The 22,885-nt window shown below is 43.9% G+C and overlaps 2 protein-coding genes across 5 annotated transcripts in view; one reads left to right on the top strand and one right to left on the bottom strand.

Moving 5' to 3' along the window:
* Positions 1–22,885, top strand: part of LOC109424773 (NADPH--cytochrome P450 reductase) — a 109,617-nt gene that overhangs the window by 28,793 nt on the left and 57,939 nt on the right. Inside the window, exon 1 of one of the 4 annotated variants that reach the window (XM_029855334.2) lies at positions 14,317–14,660. The exons of 2 other annotated variants lie outside the window; for them this stretch is intronic. The gene's annotated coding sequence lies outside the window, so the exon portion shown is untranslated. Of the gene's footprint in view, positions 1–14,316; positions 14,661–22,885 lie in introns of those variants that run through there. One more of the 4 variants, XM_062844222.1, reaches the window with a different exon arrangement.
* LOC115267340 (uncharacterized) lies at positions 1,999–8,464 on the bottom strand. Its single transcript, XM_062851977.1, has 3 exons — positions 6,221–8,464; positions 6,089–6,144; positions 1,999–4,426 (listed from the first exon to the last, which is right to left on the bottom strand). Exons 1-3 carry the CDS (start codon positions 8,462–8,464, stop codon positions 1,999–2,001), a joined length of 4,728 nt encoding a protein of 1,575 aa, XP_062707961.1.

Raw genomic sequence — 22,885 nt, forward strand, 5'->3', positions numbered from 1 at the left:
GTTTGAGCTCTAGCATAATCTAGTTAGAATGTAAAGGGAGATATAGTAAGGATTGTGACAGGGATATAGAAAGGATTCTAATAGGAATTAATTCAATGTCCTGATTGGAATCTATTCATGGTTTCGACAGAGAATAATCCGAGAAAAATCTTTATTCCGACAAAAATCTAGTTAAAATATTGTCAGAGATCGATGGGTATCCTAGTAACATCCCGCCAGAAATTCATAAGAAATCTATATGTACATAAATCTGACATGAATCCAGGCAGACCGGAATCGAAAGAAAGTATTCAGTCTGTTGGGTTTCGGTGGCGAAGAAAGGGAGGTTTCCGAGATTTGCAATATCCGTATTTTAGTAGATATTTTAATATCCTGCATGTAGGTTTAAGGTAATTCAACATTGTGTTTAAAGTACTTGTTTTTCGTTACTTACGTTTAGTCAATCTTCGTTCTTTTGTCCTTCTCAAGTCGAAAGTCCCTGACTAGCGATGTGAGGTCTGTTTACATGTATGTTAAGTAAGTATTTATGTCTATTTTCCACATTTTAATCTATTTACCTTCAGGCTAACGTGTATGTTTAGGTTAGCTTTAGTTTAAGTATTTGTCCAAAGTCGTTGTCGCATGAAACTATAGAAATTCATTTAGTATTAAGCATTTCTAGTTTTAAGATCAATTTCACTACCTTACTTTAGTCGTTATATTAGATTTAAAAATTATTTATAGTAATAATATAATAAGAAACTAAGTATGGAAAAATTCACTGCTTGCTTCTTCAATGACTTTGCGGTTTGTTGTCAACAAAGTGGAATTCCCTATCGCTCTCATTATTTGCCCTCTATTCTTCTCCTGTCATCTCTCATCCATCGGCGCGCGACCATACCGGTGCATGAGGTACGGTCAGTTGAGTAGCTAGGAGCGACACAACTTGAGGGGTTGTAACACTCCCCCCCCGGTATGCCAACTCCAGGATTTGGCCTACCTATTTTCGCTCCAGATATCAAGGACCGCCAGCTTGACCGCTGGTCGCTCGTACACTCCCTTGCTAGTTTGAACAGTTGCTCTACGTACCTGACTTCCTTTTTCTACTGTACCGATTACCCGACCCTTAGGCCAGCAGTTCCGTGGTAACTCCGGGTCCACAATCACGACGATATCCCCCACGGCTATGGGCTTTACCTTCTTAAACCACTTGGTTCGCTTAGTGATTTCGGGTAAATAATTCCGAAGCCAACGTCTCCAAAAAAGATTCGCCATCATTTGGGACACCTGCCATCCCCGTCGCACAGCTTGAACGCTGTCATCGAATAGTGTCAGGGGTTTGGAGCCATCCGATGACCCCAATAAAAAATGGTTGGGAGTCAGAGCCGGTTCCGACTCATTGTCCACGGGAACATCAGTAAGTGGGCGACTGTTGAGAACAGATTCGATCTGTGTCAACGCACTGCGTAGTTCCTCATCCGTTGATCGCCTACACTTCAGCACTTCCGTCAAGTTCCGCTTTACCGATTGAATCAACCTCTCCCAGCTACCGCCCATGTGTGGGCTGGATGGTGGGTTGAACTGCCAAGACGTAGCTGGTGTTGTGAACTCCTTCGACATTTCGTGCTTATCAATCGCCTTCAGAGCGTCGCGAAGCTCTTTGGACGCGCCGACGAAATTCGTCCCTCTATCGGAGTAAAAGCACACTGGTGTGCCTCGACGAGCGATGAAATTGTTCAACGCCATCATGCATGAGCTGGTGCTAAGGGAGTTAGCAACCTCAATATGAAGAGCCCGGACAGTTAGACACGTCAATAAGACCCCCCAACGCTTCTCGACCCTTCGCCCCACTAAGACTTCAATAGGCCCAAAGAAATCTACGCCTACATGGGAAAATGGCCTGGTGAAGGCAGCCATTCTCGCCGAAGGAAGTTCTGCCATCTCTGGTGGTGCAGGTTTCGCATCCCGGTTCCGACACCATTGACATCCACATCGCATCTTGCGAAGTGTTTGACGAAGTCATGGAATACAGTACCGTCTACGCACCTCGTTGGCCACAGTAGCATAATTGCGATGATGGTACCTCTCATGGAAATCCACTAGGAGAATTTTGGTGACCGGATGGTTGTCCGGAAGTATTATCGGGAATTTTTCGTCCGGAAACAGGAAAGAGCACTTCGCAGCTCGGCTGTTCATTCGCAAAACTCCGTCTTCGTCCACGAATGGGCTCATCTTGTAGATCTGACTGCGACTGTATTGTTGCCATTGCTTCCGCACGTTCTCTCCATTTTTCGACCCCTCCTTCAGCACCAACATCTCTTCGTGATACACCTCTTGTTGCGCCTGCCGAAAATGGTACAGCTGAGCCTGTCGCAATTCTTCACTAGACAATGGTCCTTGATGTGAAACTAATCCCTGTCGTTTCGCTTGTAGATTGTACACGAATCGCTGTACATATGCCGTAACTTTTAGCAGACGATTCCAGCTAGAGTAGTCACTAGCCACAACCACTGGATCCCGAACTTTCCTGTGCACCAGAACACTGGTACGAAGCTCTTCGGTCGTAGTTTCTTGGTTGTACGGGATAACTGGCCAATCTCGCTCCGCTTTCTGTAAAAATGCCGGCCCTAGAAACCAACGATCGTCGGACTTCATCTGCACCTGCCCGGTCCATTTCGTGCCATCATCTGCTACGTTCCACTCCGATTTGATCCAGTTCCATTCGTTAACTTCCGTAGTGTCTAGAATTTCACTCGTTCTCGCCGCAACATACTGGCTGTAACGACGGTGATCGGAGCGTAACCAGCACAGTACGTTACGTGAGTCACACCAGAAGAAGCGCTGCGACACTGAAAGAGACAATGACTTCATAGTACTGTTGGATAATCTCGCTCCGATGACAGCAGCCTGGAGTTCCGAACGCGGCGTTGACAGGTACTTCAATGGTGCAACCCGTGTTTTCGCCCCGACTAAAGCGCATTCGACGATTCCATTTTCTTCGAACCGTAGGTACACGACTGCAGCCATCCCTTTATCTCCAGCGTCCACGAATGTGTGCATTTGAATCTGGGCTCCAGTTGTTGTGATCTGGCGGTAACATCGAGGTATTTGGAGTTCCTCCAGCTTCGGTAGCAATTTTGTCCACGTCTGCCAATCGTCGAGCTGCTTGCCTTCTATCTGGTCGTCCCATTTCAGTCCCTTACGCCATACTTCTTGGAGTGTAACCTTGAGGATCATTAGGAATTGCGAAATGAGTCCCAACGGATCAAAGATACTCATCAGGATCCGAAGAAGTTCACGTTTGGTAGGCGCTCTGCTTCCGTCAAACAATACTGCGTCAAACCTGGTCCAGCAGATCTTAAAGGTGAAGCAGTCGGTTGAGGTGTTCCACCACATCCCCAAGACTTTCTCCGTCGCAATGTCGGCTGCAATGTTTAGGGACTTCTCACTCGTCGGGCTTTCGTTCAGCGCATTCAAAACTTTGGCGGAATTAGATACCCAGTTCCTTATATCAAAGCCGCCTTGAGCATGAACGTGTTTCACCGACTTTGCCAGGTCGATGGCTTCATCTTCCGTTTCGGTGCTGGCAAGCATGTCGTCCACATAGTGCTTTTTTTCAATGACTTCAACTGCCACGGGGAACTCGGCACGGAACCTCTGAGCATTCTGGTTTTTAACGAATTGCGCTGTAGTTGGCGATGACCGGGCCCCAAAGATCATTACGGGGACTACGTACGTGCTGGGTTCTTCCTGATTCACGTTGTCGTTCCATAGAAACAGCTGGTAGAACTGGTCCTCTCGACGTATTCCGATCTGGAGAAACATTTCGCGAATGTCTCCACAAATGCCTATGCGGTTTTCCCGAAATTGGTTCAGGACGGCCACCAACGAGCTTAACAAGTCTGGACCAGTAAGCAGCATAGAGTTGAGACTTACTCCATGTGCGGTTGCTGCTGCATCCCATACAATACGGATCTTTCCTGGCTTGTTGGGATTTATAACCGGAAACGTGGGAAGGTACCAAGAGTGACCTTTGTTTTGCTCCAGCTCCTTCTGGGTTACCTTCCTAATGTACCCTTTCGTTTCGTATTCTGCTAGTTTCCCATCGTAGGCAAGCTTCAGATCGGCATTTTTGGCTAGACGCCTTTCTAGACACTTGAGCCGCTGTAAGGCCATTGGCCGGCTGTCCGGAAGGCGAATATTATCGAAACGCCAGAGCAGTCCGGTTTGGTATCTATTACCGGTGACCTGCGTGAGCGAACTGAGCAACATCAAGGCCCTCTCGTCGTCTTTAGATACTGAGGCCGCAACTGGCATCATGATTCCCAGGCTATCCAGGCTGAAGTACTGCTTCACTGCCAGGTGCAGTTGTTCATCGTTCTGTAGGTTGCACGCACAAATGTGATAGATATGGCTCCCGCCGTTGCTCGATTCTTGCTTCGACCAACTGTAACAGTTGTAAAATCGGATAGTGACTGTGCGCAAATAGCAAGATAGAGAGAGAGTTTAAATTGAGCGGTGAGAGAAGCGTATAACAGTTCGGTTCATCCTAGGTGAACCACTTCTCCTTCATCCTGGTGAGCCACTTCCCCTATTGAATTCATTTTAAACCAAATGAACACCTCCCATGGCGGATGAATACGGGAGATGAGTGTTTGCACCAGTAGACGTGCAATTTTGACCAATTTACAACTACGATGATTGCCAGATTTTGGGTGTCCAAATGGATATAGATCGCGGGCGAAAAGTTTAAATTAAAAAAAATCTACCTACAGAAAGAGATAGAAGGTCAGGTTCAGGTTAGATGGACAGGAGGGTGAAAGGGACAAAACTTTAGGCACATATAAAGATCTAGTAACTTCCGCCAAGGATTTCGCGACGGTAGTAGTAAAATCTTGGTCTAAATGAGACCTTTGTCCACTCCAGATCTAAATCAGGCGATCATTTTACAGTCTGATTCCATCGTGACAAGTTGTTTTAAAAACCTGCAAGTCCAAAGGTTATAAGATTGTTCTACAGTTGCACGTGTGAAGTGTAAAGTGCCTGAAAGGTAGCTAGAAATCTTGTAAAAGTTATTATAATAAGTTCTACTAGTTAAAACATTTATTTTATTAGGACTAAAACTGGACTAAAAGCTAGAAAACGGAAAAAAAGTGTGTGAAACTTAAAACGAAACGAAAAGGTAGGAATAAAGTGAAGTTAGTTAGATATTGGGGTGATTTTAACACGTGGCTATCTATAGCCACGAGAAAGTGGCTTTTCCGTTTGGAATATTTTCATTCCCAGGACGGAAGTTGGTGAGCAAACGAGCCCGCCTCACCGAGCGAGCATCCCTAAGGGACCGCCACGAGGGCCGGTGAAGCCGGCGTGTGTTTAGCGTGAGTCCATCGTGAACCGGCGTGAATCCCCCGTCTGTGGAAGACTGACGAGTGACAGGGTCGAAGATCCCGGCGGCGCAAAACGTGTCGTATTAAATCCAGCCGTTTCGAGAGCAGCTTCCGAGAACCACGTGCCCCGTCGACACCTGGTTCAAACGAGCATCAGCAGGATTGGATACGGGATAGCAGGTAGTCATCTCGTGGTCGCAATCAATTAGTGCGCGTGGGTCGAGCTAGCAACGCCCCCCCTGCGATCCCACGAATCCGAAGCTTGGGGTAACCCGAGCGTATGAGTGACCAGCATTTGACGAAGGCGCATGAGTGCCGGCGTCCCATTACCACGTTTCCCGCCCGTACCGCGAGCACCAAGAGCGCAGCATCGGTAGCAGATCGGCCGCAACGAGAAAAAAGGTACCTATAGGTTAAGCCACACACACACCCCCAGGCAGGTTAGGGATTAGGGCCCATACGCTGAAACGATACCCATTGCGAACGATAAATACCACTGTAACCGAACAAACTGGCTTTCAATATAGATTATCCCTAACAGAACAGGCTTGCATGAGAAGGTCGGGTTGTTGAGTGTATTGTTTGAATTGAGATTTGGAGTGAGTTTTTTATCGGTTGATTTCGTAGCCAAGGAGTGATCGGCTTTATTCGTTGGCGTTGGTGAGAGATCCGAGTAAAGTGTTTTGAGGTTTTTGATCGGACGTTCGAGTGATCCACCGAACCTGCCCTGAGCTTCGTTCTCAGTAGTTAGTCGGGCGTAAAACACCAAGCTAGCAATCTGGATGTACGTTCAGATTGGCGCATAAGCTAGTTGCGGTTTATGTACCCTTGATTTCCGGGAAAATTCCCATTACACAACCTCCGAAGATCGTCCACCCCAGATGGGTCTTCACGGCGATGGGCTCGCCTTCCTTTCCCTCTCGGCACCGTCTTACCAACGAAACATTGGCATGCTTGACTCCTATTAGGATCCTTGGTTGGACACGATTATACGACTCCACTGGGATACTGCGCAGATGCTTATACTTCTCCTGAAGTACCTCGACGTTCAAGCTTTGATATGGTAGCTCAAGCGCTTCAACCGTCCGCACTCCGCTTAGCTCAAACCTTCTTCCCGCCGATCCGGAAATTCCGATGTCCACACATCTTGACTTCTCCTCGAAGCGGTGAGTTCCTCCAGTCCACTTCAAACACAACGGCTTCGCACCACCGATCAAATCCAAATCCTTGGCGATCTGCTCATCCAACAACGTCAGCTCGGAACCATCATCAAGAAAAGCGTAGCACTCCACTTGCTTCGTCGGCCCAAACAACGTTACAGGGATGTACCGGAACAGTTCTAGGCCAGTTTCGACGCGGTGTGTGTTGATACTGCGTTCTTCATTCGCCTTGGCCGGGTTAGGGCTACCCGGGCTGCCTGTGACTTCACCTGGTGCAACGAGGCTCTTGTGCAAAAGCGGATTATGCTTGAATGTACACCCGTTGACTCCACACGGCTTGCTGTTGCAGTTACCTCCATGCTGTCGTAGGCAACGACGGCATATTCTGAGCTCGCGAACGGCTGCCCATTTTGCTTCATATGAGAGATCGAGGAAACGCTTACACTTCGCTGCAGTTCGACAGCTGCCCTTGCAAGTAGGGCATATGGTCGGTCCTTCCATCGAGGTTTTGCCGCTAGAAACGACGTTCGGCCGATTGCCAGTAACCTTCTGGCCACCCGCTACCGATGGAGAAGATTCAACGTGAGTGTTGACGAAAACCTTTCCTTGGCGCTTATTGCGTGGCTCCTGCTCGTAGCTGTGGGACTTTCGAGGGTTTGCTACGATGCTTGCATCTTCCGCAATCGAGAAAATCCAATCGGAGAAGGTTGATAGGGTCACCTTCGCTAGTGTTTTGCTGTGCCTCGCCCAATCCAGTTTAATAGCGGAGGGAAGCTTGCAAACGAGTTCTTGCATCAGAGTCGCATCACGCATACACTCCTTCCGCCCACAAGCATCGATAGTCGAACACAAGTTCTGTACGGCAAGTGCATAGTCTACTAGCTTTTCGATCGAATCAGTTCTAATCGGTGGCGTAGCTAGCACCTTCTCGCGCAACGTACTGATGATCATATGTGGTTGACCAAACCTAAGTTTCAGGACGCTAATCGCTTTCGATACCATCGACGGATGCATCAGAAAGCTCCGCACAGAGGCAAACGCTTCGTCTTTTAAACAGTTTCGAAGGCGGATCATATTCTCCTCGTCCTTGTAGCCACACATTCTCGTCGTACTTTCGAATGTCAATATGAACATCGGCCATTCCTCTGGGCTGCCGCCAAACTTCGGGAGATCACATGGCACAACCTGACGTGCCGCAATCTGGTCGCGGGAAAGCGTGGCACTAGACCGGGAATACTTCACCCGATTTGACGTTCTGGAAGCCCTCACTTGTACCGGAGTTGAACGTTCCCTAGGAGAAAATCTTTCCTCATGGTGTTCATCACCTCGCTCGTGGTATGACTCGTCTGCTGAGCTAGAACCGTCTTCGCTATCGACGCTTTCCGGTTCCGTTTCGCCCGACGAGTTGTCACCTTCTTCGTCGGCCGCATACTCCGAGCTTGATTCGGTATCTCCGGCGTCGTCATCCTCGTCGTCGTCCATGTTGTCCTCCGTATCATCATCGCTATCGTGCTCATCGTCATCCGCCGCTACTGATTCATTTTCGGCTTGACGCTGCTTCTGGAGCCAACCTTTCACCTTCGTTAAAGGATCTGTTGTTCGGGCCCCTGGTACTGGACAGCTTTGTACCTCAGCAATTTCCTCCATCAGCTCGAACTTTTTCTTCATGAACTCCCGTCGTCGCTTCATCTCCTCAAGCATCAACGTTTCTTCGGCCAACACTTTCTGCATCTGCAGCTTCAGCGATAGTGCCGATTTGCACGATGAATTGGACACTATAGACTTCGCTTTCGTTGAGACGTTCGCCAACTTGTCGATTTCAGCGGCCAACATAGCATCCACGTTCGCTGATATTTCGGGGGCAGAAGCTTTTGGTTTCTGTCGGCGATCCTTAGAGGTTGAATCCTTCACCGATTTATTTGGTTTACCAGAATCCATCCTCTTAGAACTGCTTCACTGCTTGCTTCTTCAATGACTTTGCGGTTTGTTGTCAACAAAGTGGAATTCCCTATCGCTCTCATTATTTGCCCTCTATTCTTCTCCTGTCATCTCTCATCCATCGGCGCGCGACCATACCGGTGCATGAGGTACGGTCAGTTGAGTAGCTAGGAGCGACACAACTTGAGGGGTTGTAACACAGTCAGTATGTTGAAAAGAATCTAGTCTGCTCAGCTCCTGAGTCCTAGTCAGAATATCGAGAGAAATCTTGTCCGACAGTAATCTAGCCAGAATTGCCAAGATATTCCAATCATCCAATGTCGACAGATTTTGATCGGAAGGAAATCAGAATTCCAACAGGAATCCAAACAGGTTTCCAGCTAAATTTTAACAAGACTAGTTAAAACCCGAGAAAAATATAGCCAAAATTATAAAACAAATCCAACTAGAATTCCGATGAGGAATCCAATATGCATTTAAATATGAATCCACTCAAAATTCGGATAGGAATCCGAGAATAACCTAATTACAATTCCAAGAGATTTCCAGTCCGATGGTCATCAGGATTCGATAGGAATCTAAGTAATATCCCGACAGGAATCGAACCAGAACTTCATCAAACATCTATCCAGAAATCCAACAGGAATCCTGTCAGACCAGAATCGAAGGAAATCCAGTAGATTCCGACTGGAATCCAGTCAAGATTCTGATAAGTATCCAGTCAGGATGTTGACAAGAGTTCAGTCTCATTTACAGAGTCCTACACTGAGAAAAAATTCTACTCATTCGATGAGTAACGACAACTCAGTTTCGTCGACCGCGAAGAGTTGGCGCAAACTGAGTAAGCTCGTTTGATGGCAATGAGGTGCTTTTACTCAGTTCATCGTGTTGACTATCGGTTACTAATTTATAAGTAAACATTGAGCCAATCGATGTTCCCGAACTGTCAGATCTGGAGATAGAGAAAAAGCAAAACAAAAGTCTGCTCGTGGCGGACAGCAGCGGCTGCATCAAAAACGCAATTTTGGAAGAATTTTCGATTTTCGAAGCAAATTTTAGTGGTTTACCTCTGCAATTAGTAAAGTGCTGTTGACAATGAAGTTTTCAATGAAAATCACTAGCTGCCGCGGTCGTAAATTATCAAATTTTGTAAGAAATATCCATCAACAACAATAATCATGCTTCAAATTTACTCAGAAATATGAGTAGAAGCAACTCACTCTCGCTGTTGAATATCGTGAGTTGACTCTACTCAGTCTTCATCAACTAGAACAACAACTCAAAATTGAGTAACCTACACCTTACTCAGTTTTAGGGTTGTCCCACTTTTAACGAAACTGAGTCGGATCCAACTCAATTTTGAGTAGAATATTTTCTCAGTGTAGTCCGAGTAATCCAGTCCGACAAGGAATCTAGTCGGAATTTCTATGAGATTCCAATCAGAATTTCGAAAGGATTTGGCAGGAACCTTGTCAAGATTCTCATCTGAACCCAAACAAGATTTCAACGAGAATCTAAACAGAACTCCGACAGAATTTTGACCAGAATCCAGTTTGAATGTGAGAGCAGTTTAGTCAAAATATTAGAAGGAATACAGTTGGAACTCTGATACAAATCCAGTATGAATTTCAATATGAATCTAGCCAGGATTCTGTCAGGAATCCAGTCTGAAACTGAGAAAAATCTAATCACAATTCCGAGAGGAATCCAGTCCAGATTAAGAAAAAATCCAGTCAAAATAGTGTCAAGATTCGATAGGACTCCAAGTAACATCCCGACAGGAATCAAACCAGATCTTCATGAGAAATCTATCCAGAAATCCAACAGGAATGCAGTCAGACCGGAATCGAATCGAAATCCATTAGATTCCGACTGGAATGCAGTCAGGATTCTGATAAGTATCTAGTCAGTATGCTGGCAAAAGTCCAGTCTCAATTCCAGAGTTTTGGTCAAAATATCGAGAGAGATCCCAATAAGAATTTTGGGAGGAATCGGTTAAGATTCCAATAGGAAATCAATCAAGATTTCAACATGAATGCAAACAGAATTCCGACAGAATTTTGACAAGAATTTAGTCTGAATCCGAGAGCACTATAGTCAAAGTATTATGAAAAATCCACTTTGAATTTCGATAGGAATCCAGTATAAATTTCAATATGAATCCAGTCAAAGTTCTGACGGGAATTCAATCATAATCCGAGAATAATCTAATGAAAATTCCAAGAGAAATTTAGTTCGATGATTATCCAGTCAGGATTCCGACAGAAATCCATTCAAAATCGTGTCAGGATTTTATAGGAATCCAAGTAACATCCCAACAGAAACCAAGCCAGATCTTTATTAAAGTCTACCCAGAAATCCAACAAGAATCCTATTGGACCAAAATCGAAAGAAATCCAGTAGATGTCGAGTAGAATCTAGCCAGGATGTAGATAAGTTTGCAATGAGTATGTTGGCAAGAATCCAGAGTCAGAATATCGAAAAAAAATCTAGTCCGACAGGAATCTAGTCTGAATTTCTACGAGATTTCAATAAGAATTTTGATTCGGTAGGGATCATGTTATGATTCTCAACTGAAATAAATCAATGTTCAACGAGAATCTAAAACTCTGACATAGTTTTGACAAGAACCCATTCTGAATGTGAGAGCAGTATAGTCAAAATATTAAGAGAAATCTAGTTAGAATTCCGATAGGAATCCCGTATGAATTTCAATAATGAATCCAAACAGGATTCTGCACGGGTTCCAGTCTGAATCTGAGAATAATCTTATCTCAATTCCGAGAGAAATCCAGTCCGATGGCCATCCAGTCAGGGATCCGATAAAAAATCTGTAAAAATTGTGATAGGATTCGGTAGGAATCCAGATAGCATCTCGACTAGAATCAAGCCAAGCAATCTATCCAGAAATCCGACAAGAACCCAATCAGACCGGAATCGAATGAAATCCAGTAGATTTCGACTGGAATCCAGCCAGGATTCAGATAAGTTTCCAATCAGTATGCTGACAAGAATCCACTTTCAATTCCAGAGCCCTGGTCAAAATCGAGAGAAATCCAGTCCGTCAGGAATCTAGTCAGAATTTCTTCGGGATTCCAATCAGAATTTTGCAGTATAACCAGAATAGTAAAAGAAATACAGTTGGAATTCCAATAGGAATCCAGTATGAATTTCAATACCCAAGTAACCATTAAGCCGTAAAAATGGCATTAAGTCGGCTCTATAGTCGAATGTAGAACCTGGCTAACAGAGCTAATTGGTTCTATATCCTCTTATAGAGCTGCTCAAAAGCCACTTTTGGCGAATTATTCGGCTGATATACGGCCAACTTTAAAATATCGTACCAAGTCTCTGGAGCGAAAGTTGTCAAAAGTGAGACAAAGAAAAAAGAAAAAAAAATATTTTGTTTATCTCCTGTTCTTTTCTAACTTCCTTCGTTTCCATTGAAGTTGCTTTTTTGCTACTTCATCCAGATTCTAGCTGTTGTCCTCCGGGTTCCTGATCAAGTTCAAGTCTGTTCCCTTTCTCATCTGCTCCACCAATGCACCATGGGAATGGTGTGATCAAACTAGTATTTAAACCATGAAAAAAAAACAGTTTGGGCATTTCGAGGGTTGAAAATAATATGGGATGAGGATGATTCAGTGGTAAGCTTGGTGGTGACGAACGCAGGAAATGAAGCAGGAGAAGCAATGTTTATATAAATTTTCGGGAAACGTTTCAGAAGAATAGGGAAACGAGCTGGAGTTTGTCTTGATTGAAAAAAATGGAATAATTAACATAACCAGATTCCATTATCTATTAAACAACACCATTCCGATGAACATTCCAACAACAAAAATAATCCCGTTCCGCCAATCCCGTCCGACATGGATGTTTAAAACGTATTGATCATGACCGACTCGAGTCTGTTTTGGTCGAAATCTATTTTGATTGATATAAACGTCATGTGCTCCAAGCCCTGTGACAGCACTGACAAACTTCTTTACAGCTTGTAGGCTTTATATAGGCTTACAGGGCTTAATTTAGTTCTTACTGGTTATAGTGCCCATAAGCATTAGGAATGCTTATATAGAGCTATTTAGCACTGAAAAGCTGTTTAATGGCTGTTATAATGCTCAGAACAGTGCTTAGTGGTTACCTGGGTATCAATCCAACTAGGATTCTGTCAGGAATCCAGTCTGAATTCTTGAATGATCTAATCACAATCTCAAGAGAAACCCATTCCAGTCATACAGTCAGGAAAAAACAGTCTAAATTGTGAAATGATTTGGTAGGAATTCAGGCAGTATGCCGACGGGAATGAAGCCAGAACCACAGACAAACAGATGTAACTCTTAGAGGAAATTTATCAAATACTTTTCAGTGTCTTTTTCATGAGCCCACTGCCATCTGTTGGACACTGTCAGCCATGATGGATTTCGATTTGACGTTTGTCTAACACGCACACTACTACACAAATTGCCTGTAATTTTCTTTTGCATCATTCAGCAACGTTTACACTGGCTTACGTCAAAGCGATCGAACACTAGCGCCTCTGGTGGAGAGATCGCGAAAATCAAATGAAATTTGAATTGATCGTTAAACGCATGTGCCACGACGTTTTAAAGAGTGTTACGGCTGTTTGTCTGTGCGAGAACTTCGTAAGAAATCTATCTAGAAATCCGACAGGAATCTAGTCAGACCGGAATCTAATGAAATCAACTAGATTTTGACCGGCACCCAATCAGGAGTTCAGTCGGTATCCAAGATTCTGACAAGTATCCACTATCCAGTCAGTATGTTGACAAAAAATCTAGTCTCAATTCCAGAGTCTACTCAGAAAGTCGAGCGAAATCCAGTCCGACTGAAATCTAGTCGGGGTTTCGACGATTCCAATCAGAATTTCGACAAGATTCGATAGGAGTCCAGTTAAGATTCTGATGCGGAATTTCGACAAAAACTTTGACAGGAATCCAGAGTCTGAATCTGGCTAGATGACATTCGGCCTAACGACCAGACACTTTCTTCAACAATGATGCATTCTTTATCAACTCAAAGTTACCCCTTGCAAATCGCAATACAAGACTTAAACATTTCTGAACGCACAATCCTTGTCATATTCTGTTCAAGTCAGGACAAACCTAATTCGCATTGGGTGGATTTGTCACAACAAATGCAGATTGCGACATCGTCATCATTGCTGGGCTAGAGTTGGTGGTGGTTGCCCTACAGTGTGACTGAAAATGTCGGCTTGATGCAACCATTATATCGACAGTTGAAATTATTTATCTACCTATGGAAATCTCCGAATTTCATCAGAAATTTCGTTAACGTGTTTTTCATCTAAGAAGCCTGACAAAAACAGCAAAGACAACACAGTTGCCTGACCGATGAGCAAACTGTTTATGATGTGCCAACTCCGCTTTCCCTTTTTGGAGTTCCCGAAAATCACATCGATTCATCCAAGCAACCTGTTTCCTTCGTCTTCTGTAATATTGCTAAGATTTCTGTAACTGCTGAAACCCCGTGTGTCTTTGTGTTTTCATCATATCTTCTCGTCCCTCTACCACCGGCGTGTAAATCACGCACTCGGCCAACGTGTGCCGTGTTTGTCCAAGAATCGACTCGTAAGCGCGATTCCCTTGCACCGCTTGCGCCGTACCGCACACGTTGCTGCTCATTCCGCCGAACTCGGTCCGTCTTTTTCTGCAACCTCATGGAATAACCGACGCGCCGCCGCATGCGGACACGGGCATCTCAGCAACCCTGTATACTACCTAGCTAACGCTAACATCCATCGCAGCAACCGATAAAAACTCAATCGTCGCTGTCTGCGTTGCGGCCTGCTACTGCTACCCGTGTGTCCGACGAGCAGCGCTGAGCGCAATCCGTCCACGACCGCCGTCAGTACTGTTCCAGTGTTCGTCGGGAAAAGAGCGCACGATAGATAGCGACCGGACGTCGAGAGCAGCAGAGCAGCAGCAGCTGTTTATATTAGTGCCTCGCGAAACTAAGCTAAAAAAGCTGCTGGCGCTCGCTTATTGCGAATCTTTGAACTCGGAACCCCGCCGCGTTTCTGCCCACCCCCGCGTCTACGCGATCTCCGCTTTTGCGCCGTGTGCGTACTCTTGACCTTCCTCAGTGTGTGCCGCGCGCGATCGATCGATCTGCTGCGAAGACGAAGCGTAAATCATCCGCGCTATTTAATAATTGTGTACGTATACGTAATATAGCTCTATGCATCTGACTGTGCGTCTATGAACCTGAACCCGATCAAAGTAGGCTATGCTGTGCGTGAACAGCCTTCGCCGCCACGATTGAATGGGGTTGCGTAACCTAGCTACGAAATATGGAGCGCGATCCGAGTGGAGGTCTTGGTCGAGGTCTTTGCCAACTCGGTTTTTATTCTTCCTACTGCTCATATTTAGCGGCGCATGTGATACCTACTTTGTGTGTTTGTGTCGTGTGAAATAATCAACCGAATGGAGATTACATTACAATTTGATGTGGGACACCCTCTCGCTGATAAAGGCACGACGAAGTGATGTGATAACGGAAGTTCACAAAGGTGGTTCGGTCCGGTGTTCGTTCAGAATTAAGCTCGGTGAAAACTATTCAAATTGGGTGGGGTTATGAGTCAAATTGTTTATTTATTGACGACGAGTGAACGCGGAGCGTGACGTGCATGCGCCAATTTGCATACGCTAGTGGTTTATTTGTTTTGCGTGTAGCAATGGGCGATTCGCTTCGGCGGAAGCGACGGGAGTTTTCGTCGAATCGTGGAATCCATTTTCTGCGGTATACCAGGCAGGGTATACCAACTTCCTTATTCTTTGGATTTTCAAATAATAGGCCTTGTCAGTTGACAAGTCCGTGTATGCCATTGTTTACAATGGAACACAGGCGCAAACGCTGAACTGTCATTTTCATAGGAGAACCACAGACATACAGACGTAACTCTTAGAGCAAATTCATCAAAAACTTTTGCCTGGTGTCTTTTTCATGAGCACACTGCCACCTGTTGGTAGAACCGCGCGCGACACTGTCGGCAATGATGGATTTCGATTTGACGTTTTGCTGACACGCACACTAGTACACAAATTGCCTGTAATTTTCGTTTGCATCATTCAGCAACGTTTACACTGGCAAACGTCAAAGCGATCGAACACTAGCGCATCTGGTGGAACGATCGCGTAAATCAAATGAAATTTGAATTGATCGTTAAATGCATGTGCCAAGCCGTTTTTGAAGAGTGTTACGTCTGTTTGTCTGTGGGAGAACTGTCAAAGGCCCCAAAAATCAGCTGATTTGAAACGTCTTGTGATTGAGCCTATTGCTTCTTTCGGAAGGATCTTACACTTATTCTTCTTAACATTCACTATCACCCAATACTTACTAATAACACTTGGTCTACCAGGCATTTCAGTATTGGGCAGTTCATTTTCATGTTCTTTGTTTTAATTTTTTGTACCAATTTGTCGAAACGGACAAACCGACATAATACTTCAAACATCTGTCGATTGCTAAACGTCATAGCCCAATGCTAACTGTGTTTGGGCGAATCCTGAAATAGGTGGCTGTTTAGATCTAGATTATCCAGACAACCGATACAAAACGGCTAAAAATAGATCTCAAATAACAGTTTATTTCTCCGTTAAGTCACGTTTATGGGTATGTTGTGTTGTATGTTCATTCTGAATTCTTTCGAAGGCAATCAACACCACCCGGTCGAGATTGAAATTGTTTATGCAAATCTGTAACACAATGAGGGAGCATCTATCTACACTCTCACCGGCAATAATGAATCCTAGCCACTACAGACCTTCACCTCTGCGATGCGATGATGTTCAATGATCATCATTTGCTTCGCCTTCGATTCGTTTCTCGCAGCGATGTCCCTCAAGGCAGTGAAATAAACTAAACACATCAAGCATAAAGTGGCAAATTGATTGCTCACGACGACGAGCTACAATAGCAGCAGTCATCAGTGGAGACAGTTTGTGCACAGACAAACAGACGTAACTCTTGGAGGAAATTCATCAACAATTTTTGACCGGTGTCTTTTTCTTGAGCACACTGCCACCTGTTGCTAGAACCGCGCGAGACACTGTCGGCCATGATGGATTGCGATTTGACGTTCGTCTAACACGCACACTACTACACAAATCGCCTGTAATTTTCGTTTGCATCGTTCAGCAACGTGTACACTGGCAAGCGTCATAGCGATCGAACACTAGCGCCTCTGGTGGAACTATCGCGCAAATCAAATAACATTTGAATTGATCGTTAAATGCATGTGCCAAGCCGTTTTGAAGAGTGTTACGTCTGTTTGTCTGTGGTTTGTGTGTGCTAATAGAAATCGGAAATATAACACCACTGGGTTACCTTTTTGGAACGAAACCGAAAATTGATCCGGGTTCAAGGTCTCTGGATGATTTGCGATGATGTAATTACTCTCCAAAAACCGATACGATATATCAATTGTGCAGTGTTTTTTGCTAAACTTTCGTATTATCATAAACTGGATTATAAATAGATGATTTGACAAACGATATGGATAATAACAGTTATAATTATTGACAATATCATTCATAAAAGTAGTAATCACTCATCCTTTTCAACTATATAATATGTATTATCACAGACAAACAGACGTAACACTCTCCAAAACGGCTTGGAACATGCATTTAACGATCAATTCAAATTTCATTTGAATTAACAGAGGCGCTAGTGTTCGATCGCTTAGACGTTTGCCAGTGTACACGTTGCTGAATGATGCAAACGAAAATTACAGGCGATTTGTGTAGTAGTGTGCGTGTTAGACAAACGTCAAATCGAAACCCGTCATGACCGAAAGTGTCTTGCGCGGTTCTACAACAGAGTTAATAAACTATAGAGGACGAATGTCGCTGGCGTCGCTGCCGAAACATCTCTTGCTGGCGGAGATAGGCCGGGCTATAAGTGTCAAAGCGAAAAGGTATGCAGTTTGACAGATAGATACCCGACATGTTTCCGAACGAGAACAAAGGGAACAGCAGCGACATTCGTCCTCTATAGTTTCTTAACTCTATTGGTTCTACCAACAGATGGCAGTGTGCTCATGAAAAAGACACCGGGCAAAAGTTTTTGAAGAATTTCCTCTAAGAGTTACGTCTGTTTGTCTGTGTCGAATTCATCGTAAATTGAATGAGTCATACTCTTTTGAATAATGTTACATCTGTTTGTCTGTAATTATAAATAATACTATTTTGATAGTTGTTGATGTATAAATGACTCAAATTTGTAACAACATCATAATAAATAGTACTTTTTCTTTTCGACCACAGACAAACAGACGTAACTCTTAGAGTAAATGCACAGACAAACAAACGTAACACTCTTCAAAACGGCTTGGCACATGCATTTAACGATCAATTTAAATTTCATTTGATTTGCGCGATCGTTCCACCAGATGCGCTAGTGTTCGATCGCTTTGACGTTTGCCAGTGTACACGTTGCTGAATGATGCAAACGAAAATTACAGGCAATTTGTGTAGTAGTGCGCGTGTCAGCAAAACGTCAAGCGGCGTCGGTGGTGTAGTGGTAAGCGTGGTTGCCTCTCACCCCAGTCGGTCTAGGTTCAATCCTAGTCGACGCCGTCGGTATTTCTGAGACAAAAATATCTGATCACGCCTTCCCTCGGATAGGAAGTAAAGCCGTAGGTCCCGGCCCATGTGTTGATGGGTTCGATATGTAGGGTGTCAGGTGTGTGTGGATGTCTCCCTGACCGTCCGTGTTTAGGCTTAGTACCAGAAATAGGCGGACGTTAAACTAGAGCTGATGCCGAACGGTGTCGGCTCGCCAGAAATAAGAAGAAGAAGAAGAAGAAGAAGCAAAACGTCAAATCGAAATCCATCATGGCAGACAGTGTCGCGCGCGGTTCTACCATCAGGTGGCAGCGTGCTCATGAAAATGACACCAGGCAAAAGTTTTTTATGAATTTGCTCTAAGAGTTACGTCTGTTTGTCTGTGGTAAATGCATCAAAAAACTTTTTCCCGGTGTCTTTTTCATGAGCACACTGCTACCTACCGCCATGACGGGTTTCGATTTGACGTTTATTAACACGCACACTACACAAATCGCCTGTAATTTTCGTTTGCATCATTCAGCAACGTATACACTGGCAAACGTCAAAGCGATCGAACACTAGCGCCTCTGATGGAAGGATCGCGGAAATCAAATGAAATTTGAATTGATCATTAAATGCATGTGCCAAGCCGTTTTGAAGAGTGTTACGTCTGTTTGTCTGTGTTTCAACTATGTATTTACATCGGCATCGTATTAGTGACGATCCCCAGTAATTCATCATTTCTAGAAGCTACCCTGTTATTTAGTACACACACGCAGCACTGTTTACTACTAGAGTAACCGGTTGCCTGTGGAATAACTGTCCCGGTTCTCCACAAGCTAGCACGTGTAGCATCGTGTAGCTTTTTTAGCTGATTGTATACCCAAGTAACCACGAAGCCGTATATAAGTGCATCAATTTTGCCATATATTTATATTTAAAATTGTGTAAATAATGCTGCATTACTTTAAATACCTCATTGAAGCAATATTAAAGTCGAAAAGGGCCCCACTAAAATTAAATTAGTGCCACATATTGCTGCACGTTGACAGCCATTGCTAAAGTGACATAAATGCATGTGCTGTACATTTGCATTTGCACATGCTTAATACGTGCAACACGAAAAACCAAAACAAAAATCTATTTTTAGCACCGTTTCGTTATCGACGGTACTAATGCCCCCCCACATGTATGTTTTAACCATTTTTTTGTTGCCAGGTCGGGAGTCGAACCAGAAGTGTTGAAGACCGCTTGATGAGTTCCATACGCGCTGGTGCTGTGGACCGTTTCTGCTGCAGTGATAACAGCCGATATTTCATCAACTAAAAGGAAACTGTTCTTCTGCCTCAACCATTTCAGTAGAGGGCAAAACGACTATGGCATATGTAATTACAGGGATTCGTAATCACATTCTGATAAATCGCTGATAAATACATAATGCATTCTAGAAGATATTTAATCAATAAAAGAAAATTAAAACACCTTTCGTACAATGCTCATAATAGCTATTTGTGGTTTCCATCATAATTGGCATGCGATAGCAGTCAACAGAAAAGAGAAAAGGTCATCTCTAAAAAGGGTTTTCTGAAGAAAGTCGTCGATCGGTGGTTCAAACGAGGATTAAGTTGGTCGGGAGTCGAACCAGAAGTGTTGAAGACCGCTATAGTTGACCATGAAGTTGTTAACTTTTCTTGATTTCATTTGTTTACCATTAGAGTCAAGCTTTTATAATTGTATTGTTAGAGCAACCTCTGCTAGTTTGTACATTGCATTTATACAATTTTTGCAGTGCTGAATTATTGAATTATCGTATATCACCTTTTAATGCACCCTAATGTAAAGAAAAAATGTAATGCATCAATACATTGATAATGCCAATCTAAAGGTATATTGCATGAGAAGTGTGGAATTACTGCATTTCGCATTGCAAAGGTTGATATTCAGTCTAATTCGTGCAATGATATAATGCTTGTGGTTACTTGGGTACAGTCCCGATTCGTTCGTTGGCGGCTCGTTAGATGGGCTGACTCGATGGTTGAATGTTCGCTGGTTGGGGCAAACCCCAACTAAAAAGCACTGTCAATGTCAAAATCGATGTCAAAACGAGTTTGACGTCTGACCGCCGTTGCATCCCAGCTCCTATATACAGAACGTTTGTGCAAGTATGTGAGTGTTTCGTGACGTATTTCTCGTCACTTGCGTGTGTCTAGAACATTTTGATTAGTTGTCAGTTGCCCCAACGAACGAACACGATTCGCTAATCGGGGCGCAGTCGTGACCCAACGAGCGAATCCACACTGTACACTTATATGCAACAACGAGCAAAAACAACGCATGGCCTGCTACGTCACTGCTCCGGTCGCCACACAGACAGGCGAAAAACTCAAGCAGATTGAATTAAATCATAATATTAGGTATACTCGCCGACCGTGGGATCTTATCAGCTTGGCGAGCAAGGTCGCGTAATTTTCAATGTTCGATAAAAATTGTCGATTAACGCTGATCGAAGTTGGCGCTGATCAGCGAGAACCCGTTGCGATTTCAAAACTCTCGATATCGCTCAGGATTTTTGGCAAGCTGCCAAACCCCTCTGATGCAATGCATGTTTTCGGCGAGCACGCAGCCAACAAGTAAAATTTACAATAGCTATTCGCGGAACCTAGTAGCACGCATTATAATGACGTTTGCGAAAATTTAAATTTCTGAGTGATCAGCTCTATTTCCCCCTTTGGGCCCGAGTCACGCTTGGGGTTCCTATCAATCAAAGCAGGCGATACGAAAATACGTACCTATAGGCTAGCAGACATCGGTATACAAAAGCGTGCAGTCGCAATTACGGGCTAATACAAAATTGTATTCAAAGTAGTAGCATTGGGCGGTTCTACGTTGAAACCGCTTTGTCTGCATACCCTAGATAAACAAGCGTATAATTTGGCGATTTTGATTTAAAATGGGCTTGGTTACAGTAGCCAAAAGTAACCAATAAGCCGTCAAAATTGGCATCAAGTCAAGTTGGAATTAGGCTAACAGAACTAAAAGAAGCTAATCCTCCAGTTGAGCTGCTCAAAAGCCACATTTGGCGAATTATTCGGCTGATGTACGACCAACTCTAATCTTTCGTACCGCGTCTCTGACACAAAAATCTGTCAAAAATAGGACAACAAAGGATAAAAAAGGTTTCGTTTGTTTTTCTCAGCCCAGGGACAGGCATTGTTGTCAACATCTCTTTGATTATAATGGCCCCGAAATGTGTTGATCAAACAAAAATGGATCCCGAATGTCAATGCTATTGATTTAGAGATAATCACGTTCAAATGTATGCGTGCCTTTTTGTAGATGTAGTTGTGAAACTGCGAGGAAAATATTTGCACTCTTACCCCGGACGTTAGTTTTAACATTATTTACCCGTTTTACCCAATTCGATTGGGTAATATTTGCATATGCAATCTGAATAGCCTTTCAATCGGCGTGCACTTTTGTGTGAGGAAAAATTTGCGGTGGTGTTCGTGTGTTGAAATGTCACTTCACTTATCTCTATAGGCGTGTCATTGACGTGTGGGTTTTCTCCTTCGTTTTTAGTTTTGTTTTGGTCATTCATTTTGTGGCCATAAATGTCACACAAAGTAAGCCGTCCGTAAGCACTGACAGCCGTTGCTCAAACAAGCAGACGTAACACTCTTCAAAACGGTTTGGCACATGTATTTAACGATCAATTCAAATTTCATTTGATTTCCGCGATCCTTCCACCAGAGGCGCTAGTGTTCGATCATTTTGACGTTTTCCAGTGTACACGTTGCTGAATGATACAAACGAAAATTGACCAATCCAAAAGCCTCTGTGGTCGACAGTGTCGCGCGCGGTTCTACCAACAGGTGGCAGTGTGCTCATGAAAAGGACACCACGCAAAAGTTTTTGATGAATTTCTTCTAAGAGTTACGTCTGTTTGTCTGTTCTCTTAGGATGCTGATGAGAATTCTTTTAGGATCCTGATGAGAATCCTTTTAGAATTCTGATGAGAATCCTCTCAGGATTCTGATGAGAACCTTCTTAGGGTTCTGATGAGAATCTTCTTAGATGTCTGATGTGATTCATTTTTGGATTTTGATGAGATTCGTTTTAGCACAGACAAACAGACGTTACTCTTAAAGTAAGTGCATCAACAACTTTTGCCCGGTGTCTTTTTCATGAGCACACTGCCACATGTTGATAGAACCACGCGAGACACTGTCGGCAATGATGCATTTGGATTTGTCGTTTATGTAACACGCACACTACTATTTACACAAATCACCTGTAATTTTCGTTTGCATCTTTCAGCAACGTGTACACTGGCAAACGTCAAAGCGATCGAACACTAGCGCCTCTGGTGGAAGGATCGCGGAATGAAATTTGAATCGTTCAATGCATGTGCAAAGCCGTTTTGAAGAGTGTTACGTCTGTTTGTCCGTGGTTTTAGGATTGTGATGAGAATCCTTTAAGGATGCTGATGACAATCCATTGAGGATTCTGAAGAGAATCCTTTAAAGATTCTGATGAGAATCCTCTCAGGTTTCTGATGAGAAGCCTCTCAGGATTCTAATGAGAATTCTCTCAGGATTCTCATGAGAATTATCTATGATTCTGATGAGAATCCCCTCAGGATTCTGATGAGAATCCTCTCAGGATTCTGATGAGAATCCTCTCAGGATTCTGATGAGAATCCTCTCAGGATTCTGATGAGAATCCTCTCAGGATTCTGATGAGCAGATTCTCAGGATTCTGATGAGCAGATTCTCAGGATTCTGATGAGAATCCTCTCAGGATTCTGATGAGAATCCTCTCAGGATTCTGA

This window comes from Aedes albopictus, chromosome 1, assembly GCF_035046485.1.
Source record: "Aedes albopictus strain Foshan chromosome 1, AalbF5, whole genome shotgun sequence".
Taxonomy (NCBI): domain Eukaryota; kingdom Metazoa; phylum Arthropoda; class Insecta; order Diptera; family Culicidae; genus Aedes; species Aedes albopictus.

Excerpts from the sequence above, each read along its gene's own strand:
- LOC115267340 (XM_062851977.1), bottom strand. The coding sequence starts at position 8,464 with ATGGATTCTGGTAAACCAAATAAATCGGTGAAGGATTCAACCTCTAAG. Across the intron at positions 6,145-6,220 it reads GGACGATCTTCGGAGGTTGT|ATTGCTAGCTTGGTGTTTTA; the intron begins GTAATGGGAATT and ends ACGTACATCCAG. Across the intron at positions 4,427-6,088 it reads GAGAACGAAGCTCAGGGCAG|TTGGTCGAAGCAAGAATCGA; the intron begins GTTCGGTGGATC and ends CAACTGTTACAG.